This window comes from Mastigoproctus giganteus, chromosome 9, assembly GCF_048544385.1.
Source record: "Mastigoproctus giganteus isolate SK-2022 chromosome 9, ASM4854438v1, whole genome shotgun sequence".
NCBI classification, from domain to species: domain Eukaryota; kingdom Metazoa; phylum Arthropoda; class Arachnida; order Uropygi; family Thelyphonidae; genus Mastigoproctus; species Mastigoproctus giganteus.
This window is the reverse complement of record NC_143583.1, coordinates 71,089,094-71,109,394: the sequence shown is the minus strand read 5'-3', so window position 1 is coordinate 71,109,394 and position 20,301 is coordinate 71,089,094. Positions and strand designations below refer to the sequence as shown.

The window sequence follows — 20,301 nt, the reverse complement described above, 5'->3', positions numbered from 1 at the left end:
TGTGCTTCCCAATTTCACCACTATGAAGTACGCCAAATTTGAAATAAATTTTGAAAGAATATGAAAGTGAAGAACAGTATTTAATATGAATAAATATTTAAAAATTTTTTTATATGTATTTGTACATATGATCAGATATATACAGGGTGTCTCAAAAATATTGGTACAAACGTTTAGGGGAGGTAGGTAACATATAAAGGAATGTGAATCGCATAGGAACCCATAACCGGAAACGTCACGGGAAAGTAGTAGCAGAGGCACAAGAAGCAGAAATGACATGACAGTAATTAGTGGCAAACATTCATTTGACATAATATTAACAATGGAGTACTAGATGGATGCATTTCATGTTACAACAGATGCTCGAAGGTTCCAACATGAGACGCAATGCATGCGTGACACTGACGTAGCATGGATTGATGGACATGTTCAAACGCACCTGGAGTTTCTTTGACAGTAGCAGCAGCGCAGACGAATCTCGCCACGAGATCCATTTCCATCTCTACAGGTGATTCATACATGATAGATTTGAGGGCCCCACACAAAAAGAAATCAAGGCTCGATAAATCAGGTGAGCATGGGGGCCAGGCAACAGGTCCACCACGGCCAATCCATCGATGCCCAAAACACCTGTTCAAATGGTCACGAACACACCTTCCATAATTTCAACAGGACAGGTTTCGTCATGTTGAAACCAAATATTGTCTCACATTTGCTGGAACATTGTCAAGTAACCCTGCTAGAACTTGTTCAAGAAAGATCCGATATTTAGCAGAGTTCATGCGGAATGGTAACAGGTATGGGCCAACTAAGCAGTCACCAATCATACCTGCCCACACATTTATTGCGAAGTGATGTCGTGCCGCATGGGGATGCACACCATGTGGGTTGTCGTGAGCCCACACATGAGCATTGTGCTGATTGAATTAGCCTTCCCGAGTGAAATAAGTCTCATCCGTGAACAAAACATAGGCTGGAAAATTCAAGTCTTGAACTCTTTCTTGGAGAAACCACTGCGCAAAAGCCACACGTGCAGGATGACGGGGAGCAGTAACTGAACCCTTTGGAGATGAAAGGGGTGTACAGAATCGTTGTGCCAGACACTCTGTACTCTGCAATGAGACACTCCTAAGGCAGAGATGGCACGTGTGTTGGCAGTATGATTATTCTGGAAGGCACTCAACACACTTTCTTCCATGGCGGGAGTTCGCGTCGAATGTGGTCTGCCTGCATTACTCCTGTTACCTCTAAATGACCCATAATCACACAAATTTTGATGCACACCCACAAACGGTGGTCCGGTACATGTCTGTCTGGGAAGCGTTCTCTATAAATTCATTGAGCGGCACGTCCATTGCCATCTGCTAATCCATACACTAGGTGCATGTCTGCCATCTCACAGTTAGTATATCGATGCATGCTCTTCGTGCGGCGACTACTGCTTGAATGAGTAAACGAGAAATTTTCCCTCACGAACTGATGAACAGTGCCATCTACCGACTTACGGTGACATTTCCGGTTATGGGTTCCTATGCAATTCACATTCCTTTAGATGTTACCTACTTCCCCTAAACGTTCGTACCAATATTTTTGAGACACCCTGTATATGCATGTACATGATTAAAATTTTGCTCACTGGATTTTTTCAAATCGAAGAGATTAATACATTCGTGTCTATATTTCATGTTTAAAACATTTTTTTTTTTTTTTTTTCAGAAGAATTAATACTTTTTAAATTTTCAAAAATAAGTGTAAAAAAACAGCATTTTTTGAAATATTTAATTTCTTGTTAAAAATAAAAAGTTACAATATATATTGCAATTTTTAGGGAACATGAAATACTCGTACTGTTCAAGCAGAATTCACAAACACCCAAAAGATTTTTCCAGAAATTAAAAAGAAAAGTGACCCCGTCAGGTGCCACAGCACCATCTGAGCAATGGGTTTTACACTACCATGGCTGGGTTAATTGGAACCTTATTTTTGACCTTTATATTACTCATTATCCTTCTTATAATATTCGATATTTTTCCTGATGGATTAGTAATAGTAATAGAGGTATTTGATGCAAGAAAGCAAGTGTATGAGCTTATGTAGCATCAGCCAAAAAAAAATAAATAATATTAAAAAAAAGAAAATAAATAAATAAAAAAAAATTCGCACGATTCTCAGTAAAAGTTTGTCCAGTTCCTCCAATTTATTTAAGCTATCAACTACCACAACAACAGATAGAAGTTTGTTCCAGCAATTAACCACCCGCTGGCTAAAGGCAAATTTCCGCACATCTATTCTGCAAGTCTTTCCTCAATTTGAATTTATGCTCCCTTGGGTTCGTAATCTGCACAAGTGGAAGAATCCTATCAGAATTCAGCGTGCTTAACCCATTCAAGGCCTTATACACATTGGAGGTGCCTAGTCTCCAGCTGCTGCAATTTGCAGAACTTAAGCCTCTCCTGGTAAGAGGATCCCTTCATTCCCCTCACCAATCTTGTTGCCCTTCTCTGTACATGCTCAAGTAAATTTACATCCTTCCTAAAATGAGGCCTCCAGACCCGCACGCAGTACTCAAGGCATGGTCTGACCATTGCCTTATACAGAGGGACAATCACCTACTTTTCCCTGCTAACAAAATTCCTGTATATCATTGACAACCCCATGACCTGCCCTGGCAGCCTGTCTGCATTGCTCAGAAAACTTCATATCTGACTGCACAATTACTCCCAGGTCTTTTTCATTTTCTACCTCCTTAAGTGTAGTACCAAACAGTTGTATGTTCCTCTGGGGTTACTTCTATCCACATGCAATACTTTGCATTTGTCAATGTTAAACTTCAGTTGCCACTTCTCAGCCCATCTGCCTAAATTTTCTAGATCCCGTTGCAGTAACACACTGTCATTAACAACCCTGCCAACCTTTGTATCATCTGCAAACTTCGACACTAAGCCTGATATACCTTCATCAATATCATTGATAAATATACAAAACATTGGGCCCAACACCGAACCCTGTGGGATTCCACTAATAACATTAGTCCACGAAGAGCAGTGTCCATTGATTACCACCATCTGTCTTCTCCCACTCAACCACCCTCGTATCCATTGTAGTAACTTACCCTTAATACCATACTGCTCCAATTTATACAGTAGTCTTCCATGTGCTAGAATGTCAAAATCTTTCCTGAAATCCAAGCATATATCAAAATTATTTTTTGCATCCAGTTCCTTTGTGACCACATCGTAGTATCCAATCAAATTGGTCAGACAAGACTTTCCCATAACAAACCCATGCTGTGTCCGAACCCTAACCGAAGTCTTGTCTAGATGATCCTGCAGTGCTTCTTTAACCAGTGACTCCATCATTATTTTATCCAGAACACAAGTTAAACTAACTGGTCTGTAATTACTCGTGTCACCCTTCGATACCTCTTTGTGAATTGGGGATACATTTTTATCTGGTACTGTATCTGGAACTGGTACTGTTCTAGCAGAATTCACAAATACCAAATAGATTTTTCCAGAAATTAAAAAGAAAAGAGACTGTCAGGTGCCACACCACCAACTGACCAATAGGTTTTGCACTACCATGGCTGAGTTAATTGGAACCTTATTTTTGACCTTTATATTACTCATTATCCTTCTTATATTACTCTATATTCTTTCTGATGGGGTAGAACCTGTATTGAAGAAAATAAAGAATCAAAAAAGCCGCAGATAAAGATTAAGTTACTGTAGAGTTGTTAAAATTAGGAGGAAAAGACGACATAGAAAAAATGAGGCCTCCAGACAGGTCTGGAGGCCTCACAAGGTAATCATGATGAAATTCTGAAGTTCTGAAAGTGAATTAAGACCACACACAATATCATACAAGAAGATACACAATGCTACTAATGTGGTGTTCCTAAGAGAACATTCATTGTGTACTACTGTGTGTGTGTGTGTGTGTGTGTGTGTGTGTGTGTGTGTGTGTGTGTGTGTGTGTGTGTGTGTGTGTGTGTGTGAGAGTGAGTGAGTGAGTGAGTGAGTGAGTGAGTGAGTGAGTGAGTGAGTGAGTGAGACAAGGAAACACTATAAAAACGAGTTTCTCAGATTTTAATAGTTGCACAGAATAACAATAACTAATATTCCTAGAATACAGTTTGCTTTTTGATTGCACACATCTTTTGATAATGACATTGCAAACAACTAAGTACTATAGCAATTTTTACTTGTTTAGTGGAAATAGATTCTTCAGTAGTTCCACTTTATGGAATGCTATCATGTTACCTCAGAATTTAATTTTCTGCTTTATTTAAAAAAATCAACAAATAAATATCTAAAACTGGACATCAACAAATTGCACAAAAACCTATTTATCTGCAATTAGACTGAGCAAAAATTTCAATATTATTAATAAATAAAATTAAATTGAAACGTTGACTAAAAATATGAAAATTTGTGCTTAAAGGTGTTTTCAATAACTACAATGGATATTAAAATCAATGTCTGCGATATAGTTTTCTTTCAGTTTTTCAATGGTTTTACAATAGTTAGAATGATTATAAGGGTAGTCAAAAACTCTATTATTATACAGAAAGCTTTTGAAATGCAAGTAATCAAACTATTACAATTTAATATTATTAGGGAAAGTGCTATTTAGATTGGAACTTTCATTTTAGTTTGATATGATAATGACGTTTGCTCAACCCAGTTGCAGATTTGCATATACATTTAGGGCTTTGAGCTCTATTATGAGCTCAGGATTTAAAATATATCTATTTAGCAATAAAATTAATTAAATTAGTTATTCGGATAAACCGTAGTTCCCCCATTCCCAGAACAAATGCTGTAAACAGTTTTTTTGTTTACTGTGAATGACGTCATGATTGGCCCACGAGAAACAGCAAGACATGAACGGTTTGTGACATATTATTAAGACCTGTCCAAAGAATGCTAACTGTGTCAATAAAATAAAAAAGGACAGTCATTTATAAAATAGTACACTCATCTGCTACAAGATAAATATGTAACAAAACTCTTTACATAAAAATTGCATTGATGTGCACTGATTGCATTGTTTGAGTATGGTCCATGTATGACTGCCATCACTGTACTGTCTTCATATCACATCAAATAATTATCTTTGACACATCCAGGTCAGCAGCCATATGAGCTGATACCAAAAAATATGCATCTCTTATGTAATTCAATCTGAAGACTGATAAATTTATGCCAACACTAATCACAATCAACTATTTTTCCTTTTTTTTTTTTTTTTTTTTTGTATCAGCAAGTAACAACAGACTATGAATTATATCATACAATTTTTCTGCATATTAAAAGTAAATTCTTTAGATAAAATTATATTGTTTAGATATTACAGATTTTTTTCTATAGTTTATCATAATATACTTGTTTCCATGAACTGTTGTAAGAGGGCTATAAAGCAGCAAATTTTTAAAATATCACAAAATAATGCACATTTACACTGTTTAAATAATTAAAATATGATACTGTTTAATAATTCTTGCTTCTGCAGCATAAAATAAGAAGACAAATGCATGACTAATGATATATATAAAATGATAAATATAATTTATCAATGAAACAATTTTACACCTTAAACCATGATACTGTATCTAGATGTGTATATAAATTGATGAAAGTAGATGCTGCAGAAGGCTTATGTGACTCAAAACTGAAAGGAAGGTAATTCGTAACTGAAAGGTATATAATTTAATCTTAGTTTTGTATCAAACTATAAGAAGAAAAAAATTACAGCTTTGGCATTATTGTGTAGGTTGTGTGAGCTATAGAATAACTCTGGACATTTATCAAGCAACAGAAATGGCACTTTGATATTTATATTTTCTAACTTACATAATTATAAACAAAATTAGAATTTTTCAAACACCTGCTTCATGTCGGCTAAAGCACGCTCAATATGTCGGATAAACCGTGAAGAATCCTAACAAAAAAATAAATAATAAATAAAATAAAATTAATGCATATCTATTAATGAATAACAATGATAAAAATAATTACAATGCACTCAATTGTCCATATATAACAAATTTTTCTTTCAATTCATCCTCATTACATGGAAATTTATATACTCGGCATTATAATATGGAAATACTCAACATTATAATTTTAGTGAGAGAGAGAGAGAGAGAGAGAGAGAGAGAGAGAGAGAATATGGAAATTTGTAATGTGGATTTTCCATATTAAAAACTTAATTTCTTGATAATACAGTCTTTTTAAAATTTGAAAGAGCAGGTTTTATGTACAAAATTTTTCATAATTTTTTTTATTATAATTTTTCTTAGTGGAAATAGATTTGTACCGATACAAATCATATTCTCACTTCCCATTATGCCAAAAACCTGATTTTTCTTCTGTAAAATGTTACATTCAATAGTACTTCTAACATTCTTCCACAGATTTTACCTGGTACCCTGGATTTCGGGAAAACAAACCATACTTGTCATTCACTTGTCAGGAATAGGTACAAAAGCATGTGATTTCCTAGAAGAAAGCAGATAAACAAAATAGCATAGATGGGTCAAAGCTTTGAACTTGGAAACTTCCAATGGGAAGACATCATAGAATGTCATAGCAAAATCATTTTATTCATGACATAGCAGCAAAACGGTAATAGCACCTAAGGTCAATAGTGGCTCAAATAATCACCAAATAGAAATTTCATGGTGGTACTACAGCAGCATGGAAATGTTTGGGTTGAGAGAAGACACTGAAGAAGTGAGATTGGATGGTGTTCAGAAAAGTGGTACTTAGATCTCACCAATCCTCATCAAATTATGTGAGCACACCTTTAGATTTGGGAGAGGTCCCTATGGACTGGAGATGTGCAAAGTATTCCCAATTCATAAAGGTGATATGATTAATTATGGACCTGGAACAGAAGTTAATTAGCTTAACTAGCCTAACTTCTGTTCCAGGTTAATTAGCTAATTAACTTCTGTTTTAGTCAAGTTAATTAACTTGAAGTTAATTAGCTTAACTTCTGTTCCAGGGAAAATAATGAAGTTTTTGGTTAAAGAAGCAATGCAGGACCATCTAGGCATGAATGCAATTATATTGCAGTTACAGCGTGTATTTGTTAAGGGGTGATTTTGTTTGACCAAACTGATAGGATATTATGAAGTAGTAACAAAGGAACTGGATGCAAAAAATAATTTTTATATCACATACTTGGATCTCAGGAAAGTTTTTCATACTGCTGCACAAATTGGAGCAGTGTTGCACTAGGAGCAAGTTACTGATAAGGATAAAGGGGTGGTTGACTGGGCAAAGAGTGGTTATTAATGGAAAATGCTCTTCATGGACTAAAGTTATTAGTGGTGTGCCCCAAGGTTCAGACCCATTGTTGTTTTCTATATTTATTAATGATAGTGATGAAAATATATGAGGCTTAATGTTGTTTGCAGATGATATGAAGGTTGACAGGGTGGTTAATGACAATATGTTACTGCAGCGGGATCTAGAAAAGTTGGGCAGATGGGCAGAGAAGTGGCAACTGAAGTTTAACAGTGAAAAATGCAAAGTACTGCATATGGGTAGCAGTAACCCCAGAGAAATGTACCAACAAATGTACTTGGGATAGTGAAGAATGAAAAATAAGGGGGGGGATTGTTTTTAGGAGCATTAGCAACTAAGGCCATATTGCTCCGGGAATATGCGGTGGTCATTACCTGACCTTTCCGCATCCTCTGTATTTGGTGGTGACGGGCTCGAACCCAGGTCTAATCAAGAAGTGTGCGCTACGCACTGCTGCTCCTTCCCACCTGGCTACGGAGGCGAGGGGAGGTAATTGTGTATCCACATACATATGAAGTTCTCTGAGTAGTGCAGACAGGCTGCCAGGAGAGCTGATGGGATTTTGTCCATGGTATACAGGAACTTTGTCAGCAGGGATAAGGAAGTGATTATCCCACTGTATGAGGAAATGGTTAGTTCACACCTCAAGTACTGCATACAGGTCTGGAGGCCTCAATTTAGGAAGGCTGTAGAACTGCTGGAATGGGTGCAAAAAAGGGCAACGAGATTAGTAAAGGAAAAACGGGTGGTCTTACCAAGACAGGCTTCAGTTCTGCAGTGTCTGGAGGCTAGGCACTAGTGAGGTGATCTGACTGAGGTGTTTAAGGCTTTGAATGGATTGAGCAAGATCAATGCTGATGGCATTCTTCCTATTGCTCAGACCATACACAAACGAGGGGACATAAATACAAACTGAGAAAGGTTGTTGTTTGTTTGTTTGTTATTTGGTTTTTAGGAGCATCAGCAACTCAGGCAATATTGCTTCAGGGATATGTCTGTGGTCATTCCCTGACCTTTCCACATCCTCCATATTTGGTGGTCACGGGCTCAAACCCTGGTCTAATCAAGAAGCGTGTGCTACGCACTGCTGCTCCTGCCCACCTAGCTACGGAGGCGCCAACTGAGAAAGGATGGCTGCAGACAGATGGGAGGAGATTTGCCATCAGTCTGTGAGTGGTTATCTGTTGGAACAAACTTCCATATATTGTTGTAGAAGTGGATACTTTGAATAAATTGTGTGTGTGTGTGTGTGTGTGTGTGCGCGCGTGCGGCTGATACTACATAATCTTGCTTTCTTCCACAATGCCACTACTACTAATAATTCTATGAATCAGAAACTCAAATTAGTAGAAGGAAGATGTGCAGAGAGCTGCATATTGGATTTTATAGAAGAGCAGCAGCACACAACAAAATATCATAGCACTCAATGGACTATAATTGGAATGTTGGAAAGTCATTATGGAGTGATGAATCAAGATACATGATTTTCAGATCTGATGGCAGTCTTTGGGTCTGGATGCCTAACAAACATTATTTACAATGTGCCAACCCAACCGTGAAGTTTTTCAGTGGTACTGTCGCTGTTGAGATAGTACCACTTTGGGTGCCGCTGCGGTCATGTAGGTGAACAGCGACTGAAGTTTGAAGCTTCAGCAAACAATAAGTGTTTTGCATAAAATATTTTGTATGCAAATATTTTTGACTGATTAACATATTAAATTGTGTTTTACAAGATATTAAATAGGTTTAGTGGAGTTGGTTAGTTTTTTTTTTAAATTTAACTAGTGATTATTGTAAGTTACGACTCACTGCTCATTCTGCTATTGTACTGCTACGGTGTTTGACATGAATATCACAGATCGTAACTAGTAGTGCAGAAGAATTCTAGGGTTTTTATTGTGAAATAAGTAGTTTGAAGGTTTTAATGACTTGTTGGGCATATATCTTTTGTATTTAGCTAAAGATATAACCAATACATCATAGTGTAATTAATAGTGTAAAGTATAACATAAGAAGTAGATAGCATAATATGTATCGCTGCATTAGCTTAGCGCAGTATTGTAAATTAAATTTATCAACCTTATTACTTTTCATTGTTAATCAATTAAATAGTATTTAAATGAAAATCATGCCTCACACTAGATCAGCAAAGAAATAAGCACAAAGTAGCGGGAGTGCTGTGGCTCGGGGGGGAGAACCGAAGGGACGATTCTCCAACGCATCACGGCCTAAAAAATTGTGCAACTTGTGAAATGTTTGTGCCCCTTTCTGGAATGGGCCATGACCTAGCCATGGAGGATGTCTGTGTGTGCTAGGTGCAGTGTCAAGAAATTAGGCACCAAATCAGCATTCTGGTAGGCATTTATGAGAGTTTGAAGAGAGGGGGCAGATGCACTCGAAGGAATTAAAATGGGGACCCATCAAGCTCTCAGCTGCTCAACTCAATGCCAGAGCTCACTTTTGTGCATCAGGCAACACAGCGGAAATCTTCAGGGCAGAATGCGCTGGTCCCACGGGAGCTAGTTATTGTCGGTGACTCTTTTGTCAGGGAGATGGGAAATACATTATGCAAAAAGGATAGGTGGGATAAGACAAGGGTATGTCTGCCAGGGACAAAAGTTGATGACACTGTAGAGCAAATATCATCTTTTAAGGGCACAAAGGATGATAGTGTTGTACATGTTGGCACTAATAACATTAAGAGTAGGAGATCAGCAGACTTATTTAACAAGTATAGGTCAATGTTGAGAAAGAGTTGCGAGTTAGGGTTAAATCTGAAAGTGTCTGCAATTCTGCACAGACATGATAGGAGGGAGTATATGATGAAAGCCTTTTCAATCAATTGGGCCCTGGAGAGATTGTGCAAGGCTCATGGGAAAAAATTTTTTCAGCTTGGTCTGTGCTTGTTACCAAGAGTGTGGGATACAGAGTGGGATACACTTAAATAGAAAGGGTGCAAGAATATTTGCTGATGCTATTGAGGCAGTGTTACATGGGTCGAAAAACTGCTAGCTTGGGGAGATTCACAGACTAAAAGATTAACAGTAGTGGCAGGCAGAGGTGAAAGTAAATCTAGCACTGCTTCTATTAGATTGAGCAGCAGCTTGGAAAGCAAGGTGCTGAGGATTTCAGAAACTGGTGGGGATCATCACAGTACAAGTAAATACATGGTCTATGTTAGGGTAACTAAGAGTAACAACAGGTGCATGTATGCTTGTACATAGTGCTCTAGTTGTAAAATTAGCAGAAGGTATACTCTATGAATATTATGAAAAGGAGAAAGTAAGCTGTGTATATCAAGCTTATTAATCGAATTCCATATGGTATCCGACATATACCCGTATTATATAAATATATATACACAGCATTTTTATACGGCATATATGTTAAAAATAATAAAACTATAAGTACAGCCTAAGAATCAAATTCTAATAAATTTATTTTTTAATTTTCAGTAAATATTTTAGTAATACAGTAGTTCTTTTTTCAAGTCTTTCAAAAACCAGAAGGTATAGAGCGTATACCTGCGTATACCCTCCGCTACAGCCCTGTTTGCATGTACACCAATGCTAGGAGTTTAGTGAATAAATTTGATGCATTTGAGTTGCTGGTCAAGACATCAAAGGCAGATATTGTTGGGATATCAGAGACGTGGTGTCACACAGATATAAGGAATGAAGAATTGGAATTTGGGGAGTACAATGAAGACAGAAACGATAGACAGGATAGGAAGGGAGGTGTTATGCTGTTAGTTAAGAAATACATAAAATCTAAGAAAGTGCATCCAGCTGACATGGGTGGATAATGTAATGTTTAGTCAGTTTGGTGTGATATAAGCACTGAGAACGCAAAATTGAGAGTAGGAGTGTGTTATAGGCCTAATCATTCTGAAACAGTATAATGAACAACTGTACAGAGAAATGGAGTGGGGCAGTAAATCAGATTGTCTTATAATGGGGGATTTTAACTTCCCAGATATTGACTGAAATTTGTGGGTTGATCACTCACACACTAGCAAGAATTTTGTGGATTTATTGGATGATTGTTTCTACAACAGCAGCATGTTAGAAAGGCAACTAGGCAGAGTAATAGTCTTGGTCTGATTATCACCAGTGATTCTTGATGCATTAAGAATCTTCAGATAAAGGAACCACTAGGTGGCAGTGATCACAGTGTGCTGATGTGGGATTTACTGAAAGATATAACTACCAACAGGGGTAAATGGATGGGTTTTTGCTTTCATAAAGGTGACTATGGTGGTCTCAGACAGTTTTTAAATTTTATAAAGTGGGACCAACTGATGATGTTACCAAAAGCAAATTCCAAATGGGAAGCAATCAAGGAGGTAATCATGGAAGCTATTAGGCTTTTTGTTCCAACTAAGAAATACTGTTCAAGGTTTATGTCTAAATGGATGTCAGATGAACTAATGTGATTTGTAGCAGAGAAGAAAAATGCATAGGATACATATAAATTATCATATGACACATAAGACTATGGTAGATATAAGCTAGTCTGTAATTAAGTCACAAAGGAGGTTAGGGCAAGTGAAGGTAGATTCAAGGTAAAACAGCAAAGAATTCTTTACTTATGAAAGTCTAGAAGGAAGGGGATGAATCAGATTGTTTCACTTGACATTGATGGCTCGATTGTCGATGAACCTGCTGAGGTAACTGATAAACTGAATGAATATATTGCATCTACAATCGCACATGAGGAAGTCTATAGGGAAGTGGAGGTCAGAAGCTTTTCAAACTATTGCAGGAGGTAAATGATTTTGTAATAACTGAGTGCAATGTGGAGGAGAAATTGTTGAAACTGAACGTAACAAAGGCACCTGGGATGGATAGGATCTATCCAGTTATATTAAAGGAGGCAGCAAAGGAAGTAAGCAAACACTTAGCCATAATTATGAAAGCTTCCTTGGACTCAGGGGAGGTCCACATGGACTGGAGATGTGCAAATGTGTCCCCAATTCACAAAGGGGGATGAAAGGGTAACACGGATAATACAGACCTGTTAGTAAAACTTCCATTCCAGGGAAAATAATGGAGTCACTGGTTAAAGAAGTAATGCAGGATCATCTAGACAAGACTGCAGCTATAGTTCATACACAGCATGGGTTTGTTAAGGGAAAGTGTTGCCTGACTGATTGGATACTATGATGTGGTCACAAAGAAAGTAGATGCAAAAAATAATTGTCATACATCATATACTTGGATTTTAGAAACGCTTTTGACACTGTTGCACATGGAAGAGTACTGTACAAACCGGAGCAGTATGGCATTAAGGGTAAGTTGCTACAATGGAATTAGTCCATGAAGACAGAGTGGTAATCAACAGAAATTGCTCTTCGGGGACTAATGTTATTAGTAGAGTTCCCCAGGTTTTGGGCCCATTGTTGTTTTCTGTATTTATCAATGATACTGATGAGGGTATATCAGGGTTAATGTCTAAGTTTTCAGATGATACGAAGGTTGGCAGGGTTGTTAATGACAGTAACAATAGTACACTACTGCAACAGGATCTAGAAGATTTGAGCAGATGGGCTGAGAGGTGGCAACTAAAGTTTAATATTGACAAACAAAGTACTGCATCTGGGTGGCAGTAACCCCAGAGTAATGTACCAACTGTGCGGTACTACACTCAGGGTAGTGGAGAATGAAATGGACCAGAGGGTAATTGTGTAGTCAGATATGAAGTTTTCTGAGCAGTGCATATGGGCTGCAAGAGTAGCTGATGGTGTTTTGTCAATGATATACAGGAATTTTTCTAGCAGGGATAAGGATGCGATTGTCCTCTTGCATAAGACAATGGTCAGGCCACACCTTAAGTACTGCATACAGATCTGATGGCCCCAATTTATTAACAATGTAGAGCTGCTGGAATGAGTACAGAGAAAGGCAAGGAGATTGGTGAGTGGAACAATGGGTTGCTGTTACCAATAAAGGGTTAAGTTCTGCAAACTGCAGCGTCTGGAGACTAGGCACCAGAGAGGTGATCTAATTGAGGTGTATAAGGCCTTGAATGGTTTGAGCAAGCTCAATGCTGATGTGATTCTTCCTCTTGCTCAGATTACTCATCTGAAAGACAATTGTAGAATAGATGTGCAGAAAATTGCCTTTAGCCAGCGAGTGGTTGATAGTTGAAACAAACTTCCATCTGTTGTAGTGGAGGTCAACAGCTTAAATAAGTTCAAGGCAGAACTAGACAAACATTTGGAATGAATCAATAGGTGAAATGGGATGGGAATTTTTTTTTTTTTTTTTTTTGTCTGATGTTATATAAGCTTGCTTTTTTGCATTATATGCCTCTACTAATATTAATGCTGTCTGGACTTGTTTCTCATGATTTGAATCATTAGTCATCTTTCTTAGAAATGCAGGGGAACTCTACTCTTCCTATACTGTAGCAGTATAGGGAGAGTCCTTTTCTCTTTCTGCATTACAATGCACCATATTATACTGCACAGCCTGGTACTTGATGTGAAGATGTGTGAAAAAGCTTCATTGGCCTGCTCAGAGCCTAGACCTTAACTTTGGGATGAATTGGAATGTTGGCTTCAGGTCATGCCAATGCATAGGGAGGAATACTAGCAGCAGAACCCCCCCCCCCACAACCACCTTTGTACATAGCATATGTCAGTGTGTTATATAGTTAAGTATTGCTTATAATCAAGTGATAGTTTCTCCTAAACCCAAAATTAAGGCCTGAAGACAAATTTTGATATAGATACTCAAAAAGTTGCCAATTTTGCAATGGGATGGTTTGGTTTGGTCTAATTATACGAGGGGTGATCATTTTATTCACAGACTGGTACAAGATCTTATCTTAATTGTCATCATCTGAATCTTCTGTGGATTTCTCCTTCTCGAAACCTTACAAACTTTCATCATCGTCATACCTGCACATTAAATGCTTCTTGCAAGCCATTTTTTGGTTCTGCAAACATTGTTTTTGCAAATGAACTGCTTGCCTTTCAGAGGTCCAGTGAATAAGGGGAATAAGGCAGAACCTTGGCATCTACAGCAGGCTGGAAGCGCAATATTAGTTTATGGCACCTGGCATTGTCTTGATGGAGAAACTACTTTACACCGGAAAGTTCTTGACATTTCTCATGAATGGCATGGCGAAGTTTGACTATAGAACCTCAGAGTATGCTTCCTTAGTCATAGTTGTTCCACAAGGCACAAAATATATAACAAGAATGCCATTTATGTCAAAAAACACAAGAACCATTTGTGTCAAAAAACACAAGAACCATTTGTTTGTCATCCAAATGAGAAGCTCCAAATTTCTTAGTTCTTGGTGAATCAGAATGCTTCCACTCATTCAACTGTTGTTTTGTCTCTGGACCATAGCGAAAAATCCAAGTTTCATCACAAGTCACTATTCAATTTAAGAAGATTGTCCCTGTGCTTTAAAATGATCAAAACCCAAATTTCTTTGCACAAGTTTACTCTTTGCTGTTTTTGGTCTTAAGTCAAACTGTGTGGAATCCAGTGGGCACAAACTTGCAACATTTTCAGGTGATCTTTCACAATATTGTGAGCACTACCGTATGAAATGGATATTCTAACAGCTAATTCACAAAGTGCAATTCACCTGTCTTCATACAAGATTTCCTGGGTTTTTGCAATTTGCTCAGTTGTTGAGGAGGAAGGCTGACCAGGTCTTTGGTCATCTGTAACAGACACACGGTCTTCACTGAAATGTTTGTGCCATTTAAATACGGCCGTTCTACCAAGACACATGCTTCATTCATCTCTAACTGTTTCCAATGCATTTTAGTCTCCTGCGACGAAATAATGAATCACATGTCACTGTTGTTGTTGTTGTTGTTATTTGGTTTTTAGGAGCATTAGCAACTAAGGCCATATTGCTCCGGGGATATGCGGTGGTCATTCCCTGACCTTTCCGCATCCTCCGTATTTGGTGGTCATGGGCTCGAACCCCAGTCTAATCAAGAAGCGTGTGCTATGCACTGCTGCTCCTGCCCACGTGGCTACGGAGGCACCCATGTCACTGTTCAATCTATACATCTGACATGATACTTGCTTCAAAACGATTGTCAGTGGCACATGGCTAAAAAAAAATCTCCTCGCACAACAGTAGCTCAACAAGTACTGGCATACACACACAGAGTCTACTCAGCAACGATCAGGGAGAGTGCCTCTAGCAGCAGTTATGGAACGTTTGCGGGGTAAACATAAAATCTTGCACCAATCCACAAATTAAATGACTGCCCTCTCATATAAGAATTTGCTTTCATACCAATAAAGTAATTAAATATTTCACATAGTAAAGTATCTTCCATTGTATTTTCTTATTTTGAGTTTGATTCTGCTATTTGGATGAGTATGTAAATGAAGAAGAAAATAGCATGAAATGATACAAAAAGATCATCTGACACTATACTCTGTACACTAGACGAATTTTATAAAGCAGGGTACCTCTCTCTCTCTCTCTCTCTCTCTCTCTCTCTCTCTCTCTCTCTCTCTCTCTCTCTCTCTCTCATTTATTGGGCAACTCATATGAAGAAGAATCTAAGAATATTGTAGCAAGATGGAACAGAGTTTTCAATTTATAGATTTTGTGCAATTCATAAAACTTTGATAGATGAGAACCTGATGTATATAATTTGTGCTGAGACTCATTTCCCAGCCCTATTAAGTTAGCCTCAGCATTGAGGGTCCTAACCAAGAGTTTGAATTCACTCATTTTGCTGAAAAGACTGGATGATGTCAGGAGTCTTTCTTCCTTTTTCACCCTCTTCTCATTGCCACTGTGTGGATTAGTATTAAAATGATACAAGGAAGCAAGCGTATACAACATGTGAGAGACTCATCAACATCAAAAATCACCCCCAAAAACCAGTGCAGGAACAAAGTGATCTGGGAGTTATGATATGGGTGGATATGAAGTTCTCTGAGTAGTGTCAACAGTTTCCAGGAAATCCTATAATGTCCTACTGATTATTTATCAAAAAATAGTCTGGGAAGAATAATCCCACTATATAAGACAAATGTAAAACTGCATATACAACACCATGTATAAATATGGAGACCCCATCTAAAAAATTATATTGAGCATCTCGAAAGGGTGCAAGTATGGACCCTTTACAGAAGCTAAATACCTGCATGATACGATTTGCAAAGGGGAAACAATATGAAGAAAGACTTTGATTATGTAGACAGTAAGGTTTTTTCTCCTGGAAACTCAGTTTTTCCATGCAGCAAAACAACAAACCGACAAGAGTACACGTGCAATTTAAACATAATACATGCACAGAGGTAGAGAAGGTAATGAAGATGATGTGGTCCTGATATGCCCTCCCTTTTTTTTTGGCATTAGTGTAAACACAGTTAAGATGAAGTGGTCTAATATAATTAACTACACAAACACAACACCAAGTTTTCCCAGTGATTTGATAAATACACTACCCTCAGAACACCACCTCGGAACACAATATCAGCTGTTGCAGCAACAAAAAAGAACTATTGAAATAAATGCAAACATTGCTTGGTTTGATTTTTAATAGTGTGAAAACAACTATGGTTATAATATGCCAGGAAAAGCTTGAGATTTCAAAAAGACTGAGATGTTGGTAAAAAAAAAATTTTAAAGGTTACCTTGTCAAAAGTTTATACATGTAAATCAATAAATAAAATACTTTATATTGCATATTTTATATGTTTGTATACATATTAATATCATGTAGAAATTTAAAAACTGTTGACATGTGGTCATTGTCGGATAAAAGCTGACTGAGTGTATAAGGCTCAGTCAGATGGTTAAAAGTGATAAAATGGGCTTTTCTAAAATTTGTACATTTAGTTAAAATATGCTTCACAGATAAAACAGTGCCACATTGCTCACACGTATAGGAGGGTCATCAGACCTCAGCAAGCATTGCTATGACCCATATTATCATCCAGGCATATCTATATTATTTCCCCTTCCCCTCAACCAGCAGTTCCCCTGAATCCTTCAGCTGTCCTTAATGATAACAGCAAAAACTTTTGCACCACCTTTCAGGTGTATCCCATCTCTATATTAGATTCCTTCTGCCTACAAATGCAGGCCATGCTGATAAAAAATTTCCCTCCTTGATAAAAAGTCTTGAAGAATCTCTCAAGTCTTGAGTTAATCCACAAGGGTTTCAGGCATACAGTCCCCTCCTATCATGCATGGGAAAACTGCAGACAGATATAAATTCTAACCTTATATTTTTTAAACAAATCATCAGTGTTTATGTGTGCTTAATATCACTAGTACCCACACAAATAATATTGCTCTCTTTACTCCCCTTTATTTGAAATCTGACAATCTGTTGTGATATCATTAACTGTTGCTTCCAGTGGATAAACCCCCTGATTCTAGTCCAACTATCCATGTTACAAAAAATGTTATCCACGTCCCTGACAGTGGAATTTCCCAATTTTTTGACCTTTTTTCTTTAATCTCATCAGAAATACAGCTGAAAAATTAATATTAAAAATATCACTGGAAATATGTAAGCATAAACAAAACATATAGAGCATACTTACTGTTTCTGGGGAAGATTTTTTGCTTGATACATGGAAAAATACTGTATCCTCTCCAGCAATTATATAAGACACTCCATAGCCATCATCTGCCACCTGAGGGGGGGGGGGGGATGAAAAAATCCTTTATGTTAAGCTGTAAACTAAATAAATGTATGTAGAAACTTTACCCAAACATACATTCTCGCAGAAATACATATAAATATTATATATCACTGAGCTCTGATATCACTGAGGCAAACAGTTATTTTATGAAGGTGTTTAATTATTATTTGTGCTAAGCCCAAGATCATGTAGTGTCAAGTATTGTTTCAGTAAATTGCATATTGTTGTTGTTGTTATTTGGTTTTTAGGAGCATTACCAACTAAGGGCATGTTGCTCCGGGATATGCGGTGGTCATTCCCAGACCTTTCCTCATCCTCCGTATTTGGTGGTGATGGGCTCGAACCCCGGTCTAATCAAGAACCATTTGCTACGCACTGCTGCTCCTTCCCACGTGGCTACGGAGGCACCTTTAAAAATTGCATGTAGTAGTAGTGGCACGTGATGCAAGAAAGCAGTGTATGAGCTTATGCAGCATCAGCCAAAAAAAAAAAAATATATATTCACACAACCATTCCCTCTAAATGTTTGTCCAGTTCCTCCTTTTAACCTATCAACTTCCACAACGACAGATGGAAGTTTGTTCCAGCAATTACCCACACACTGGCTAAAGGAAAATTTCCGCACATCTATTCTATATGTCTTTCCTTAATTTCAATTTATGCCCCCTAGGTTCGTGATCTGAACAAATGGAACAATCTCATCAGAATTTAGCGTGCTCAACCCATTCAAAGCCTTATAGACGATCAGATCACCGCGCAGGCACCTAGTCTCCAGCCATTGCAATTTGCAGAACTTAAGCCTCTCTTGGTAAGAGGATCCATTCATCCCCTCACCAATCTTGTTGCCCTTCTCTGTACACGCTCGAGTAAATCTACATCCTTCCTAAAATGAGGCCACCAGATCTGTACGCAGTACTCAAGGTGTGGCCTGACCATTGCCTTATACAGAGGGACAATCACCTCCTTTTCCTTGCTAGCAAAATTCCTATATATCATTGATAAGACCCCATGATCTGCCCTGGCAGTCTGTCTACATTGCTCAGAAAACTTCATATCTGACTGCACAATTACTCCCAGGTCTTTTTCATTTTCTACCACCTTCAGTGTATTATCACACAGTTGATACGTTTCTCTGCGGTTACTTCTACCCATATGCAGTACTTTGCATTTGTCAAGGTTAAACTTCAGTTGCCACTTCTCAGCCCATCTGCCCAAATTTTCTAGATCCTGTTGCAGTAGCACACTGCCATTACTGTCATAACAACTCATCCAACCTTTGTATCATCTGCAAACTTCGACACTAAGCCTGATATATACTGCATAATGGGTAGAAGTAACCCCAGAGAAACGTACCAACTGTGTGATATTACACTGAGCAATTCATTAATATCATTGATAAATATACAAAACAACAGTGGACCCAACACCAAACCTTGTGGGACTCCACTAATAACATTAGTCCATGAAGAGCAGCACCCATTGATTACCACTCTCTGTCTTCTCCCACACAACCATCCTTTTATCCATTGTAGCAATTTACCCTTAATACCATTCTGCTTCAATTTGTACAGTAGTCTTCCATGCGCAACAGTGTCAAAAGCTTTCCTGAAATCCAAGAACATGATATCAAAATTATTTTTTGCATCCAGTTCCTTTGTAACCACATCATAATAACCTATCAAATCTGTCAGACAAGACTTTCCCTTAACAAACCCATGCTGTGTCCGAACTATATGGTCTCGGCGCATTATAGCCTTAGTTGTAATGCGCCAATAAAATCAAAACCAATCCAAACTATAACTGAAGTCTTGTCTAGATGATCCTGCAGTGCTTCTTTTTTTTTTTTTTATGTGAACCCCAAACACGAGAGGTATTAGAACCTATAGTACTTAGTACCGTGCTTGGGTTGGAGGCTGAGAAGGCGAAAGAAGATATTTGTTGACATTGGACTTGAACTTCTGTAGATAGTAATTTTCAGGAAATACGTATGAAGGAAGGTTGTTCCAGAAAGCGGCAGTTGAATGAATAAATGAGGAAGATGAAAAGTTGGTTCTGTGGGTTTGAAGTTGGACAGTAAATGTATGTTGGCTGGTGGCGGCACATGTTCGGACTGTTTTGAAAGAGAGAGCGGGAATTATAGAAGCCAATTCAGAAGAACAGTGCCCATGGAAGTATCTGTAGAAGAGGCATGTAGCAGAAACAGTGCGTCTATGAGAAAGCAAGTGGAGAGACTCTGTTAGAGATGAATCATTAATTAACCTAACTGCCCTCTTCTGCATGGAATCAAGAAGCCTGAGAGAGGTTTGGGGGGCACCACCCCAGATGTGGGAACA

The 20,301-nt window shown here is 37.9% G+C and overlaps 1 protein-coding gene across 3 annotated transcripts in view; it reads right to left on the bottom strand.

Moving 5' to 3' along the window:
* Nucleotides 1-5,652: 5,652 nt before the first annotated feature.
* The window catches only part of whd (carnitine O-palmitoyltransferase whd), a 333,289-nt gene continuing 318,640 nt past the window's right edge, over nt 5,653-20,301 (bottom strand). For all 3 annotated transcript variants that reach the window (XM_090381653.1, XM_090381652.1, XM_090381654.1), the window contains 2 exons: nt 17,867-17,959; nt 5,653-5,943 (listed from right to left, as the gene is read on the bottom strand). In XM_090381653.1, the coding sequence (XP_090237779.1) occupies nt 5,872-5,943; nt 17,867-17,959 (165 nt within the window). In that variant the 3' untranslated portion in view covers nt 5,653-5,871. The remainder of the gene's footprint in view (nt 5,944-17,866; nt 17,960-20,301) is intronic.